This window comes from Apaloderma vittatum, unplaced genomic scaffold, assembly GCF_000703405.1.
Source record: "Apaloderma vittatum isolate BGI_N311 unplaced genomic scaffold, ASM70340v1 scaffold30600, whole genome shotgun sequence".
Classification (NCBI taxonomy): domain Eukaryota; kingdom Metazoa; phylum Chordata; class Aves; order Trogoniformes; family Trogonidae; genus Apaloderma; species Apaloderma vittatum.
Window position 1 is genome coordinate 3,139 of NW_009696727.1, and position 2,126 is coordinate 5,264.

Genomic DNA, 2,126 nt, shown 5'->3' on the forward strand with positions numbered 1-2,126 from the left:
TTTCCCGTGTGGGCAGACGGGCTCAAGCCCCTTCTCCCGGTGCCCTTGCGGGGCCAGATCGACGCGCTGATTCCCCGGCAGTGCTTCGCGCTCAGCTACGACCTGAACTGCGACAAGCTCTGCGCCGACTTCCAGGAGGACATTGAGTTCCATTTCTCCCTGGGCTGGACGATGCTGGTGAACAGGTTTCTGGGACCAAAGAACGGGCGTCGGGCCCTGATGGGCTACAACGACCAGGTGAGACCCCCCGGGCAGGGCCGGGGCTGGATGTGCCGTTCGGCGTCTCGTGCTGCTGAGCTCTGGCTGGGCGGGCAGGCCGGCGGCTCACCCTCTGGTTTTCTCAAAGCTGCTTTTGTTTTGTTTTCTCCCGGCTTTGCTAAGCAGGTTCAGCGCCCTCTGACCCCGGCGAACCCCAGCCTGCCCCCGCTGCCGCAGGGCGCCATGACCCAGGAGGAGCTCATGGTGTCGATGGTGACCGGGCTGGCCTCCCTCACGTCCCGCACGTCCATGGGCATCATCGTGGTTGGCGGTGTGGTGCGTTGGCGAGCTCGGGTGCTTTCCTGTAGATAAAGCCGGGAGCCTGGACTAGCCAAGCTCCGGCACTGCTGGGTCCGGGAGCTGTTGCTGCTCACACAGAGTGAAATTTCCCCCCGATCTTCCTTTTGGGTGTTTTGCTCAGTAGCTGGGCTGAGAGCCAGGGGTGTGGAGATAACCCTGTGATTACAAACACATCAAAGGGTCTGATTCTTTGGGGAGGATAAGAGAAAATTTGGGGGATTTCTTTTCCCTTTTACAAGGAATCGGGCCCCAGCTCATGTGTCTCCCTGGAAGAGGGGAGGAGAGCGCTGAATTCTAGGTGAGGTGCCCAATTGATTTCAGAGACAATCGGCACTTCCCGCTTTTCTGTCTTCTGAAAATGATGACTGGTTCGAATCTCAAATCTCCCCAAACTGCAGAGGTGTGAGAGCTTTGAGTCGGGGCGCACGGCAGCTCTGGTTCCTGCTGCAGAGAGAACCAAAGTTTCTGCCACGCCCACTCCCTGCCTGCCCGCCCGGCAGCGTGTCTGGGGACGGGTCGTTTCCCAAAAGGGGAGGTGGCTGCTTGAAAATGTCTTTTCCTTCAGAAAAGGAGCTTCTGGGAACCAGACAAAGGTGGTTTGTGTCTGTAGGTGCAATTTCAGTGTGCTGGGAAGGGTAACCCCTAGAGAACCCCGACAGTTTTAGGTCCAGTGTTTCTATTTCGCAGGCTCAGCAGGCTGAGCAGCGGCGCCACTTGCCAGGCGGAGTCACCTCTGGCTCGTTTCCCTGTGCCGGGGACACGAGTGCCGCGCTCTGGGCGCCGCGGGAGGGATTTGCGCCCTTCCCCGCTGGCAACTGCGTCATTTGCCCCCCTTGTGCGTTCCAGGTGTGGAAGGCCGTGGGCTGGAGGCTGATCGCGCTCTCCTTCGGCCTCTACGGGCTCCTGTACGTGTACGAGCGCCTCACCTGGACCACGAAGGCCAAGGAGCGGGCGTTCAAGCGACAGTTTGTGGAGTACGCTGGGGAGAAGCTGCAGCTCATCGTCAGCTACACGGGCTCCAACTGCAGCCACCAGGTCCAGCAGTGAGTGGCCTCTGCTCGCCTAAAACCTCTCCTAAATCCCCTCGTTTGGTTGTCTCTAAACGATATTCCTTGTTAAAATGAGACAAGCCCGTGTACTCCCGATTTCAAAATGTGCAGCGATGCCCATGCCTGGAAAGAAGGTGACATTTCTGGGGATCACCGCTGCGGTGTCGAGGTGCTGGGAAACACGAGTCTCTGTCCCTTCGTAGCTCCGAGCGAGCTGCCTGGGGGGCAGACGTGGGAGGGTGAATGTCCGAGCCCGTAAACTCGTTGCTGCACATCTGAGGGCCCCGTTCCTTGGCTCTGCTGCTCCATCTCGCTCTCTGCTCCGCAGGGAGCTTGCCGGCACGTTTGCCCACCTGTGCCAGCAGGTGGATGTCACACGGGAGAACCTGGAGCAGGAGATTTCTGCCATGAACAAGAAAATCGAGGTTCTGGATTCCCTGCAGAGCAAAGCGAAGCTGCTCAGGTGAGGGGTCCTCACCCCGCGCACACAAGCGTGGCCACCCCAAGACGTTGTGGGGG

The 2,126-nt window shown here is 59.4% G+C and overlaps 1 protein-coding gene across 1 annotated transcript in view; it reads left to right on the top strand.

Moving 5' to 3' along the window:
* Positions 1–2,074, top strand: part of LOC104278995 (mitofusin-2-like) — a gene marked incomplete at its 5' end in the record, with an annotated part of 4,552 nt that extends 2,478 nt beyond the window's left edge. Inside the window, 4 exons of the mRNA XM_009876134.1 lie at positions 17–237; positions 385–534; positions 1,405–1,601; positions 1,936–2,074. Coding sequence (XP_009874436.1) covers positions 17–237; positions 385–534; positions 1,405–1,601; positions 1,936–2,074 — 707 coding nt within the window. The remainder of the gene's footprint in view (positions 1–16; positions 238–384; positions 535–1,404; positions 1,602–1,935) is intronic.
* Between the last annotated feature and the right edge of the window lie 52 nt (positions 2,075–2,126).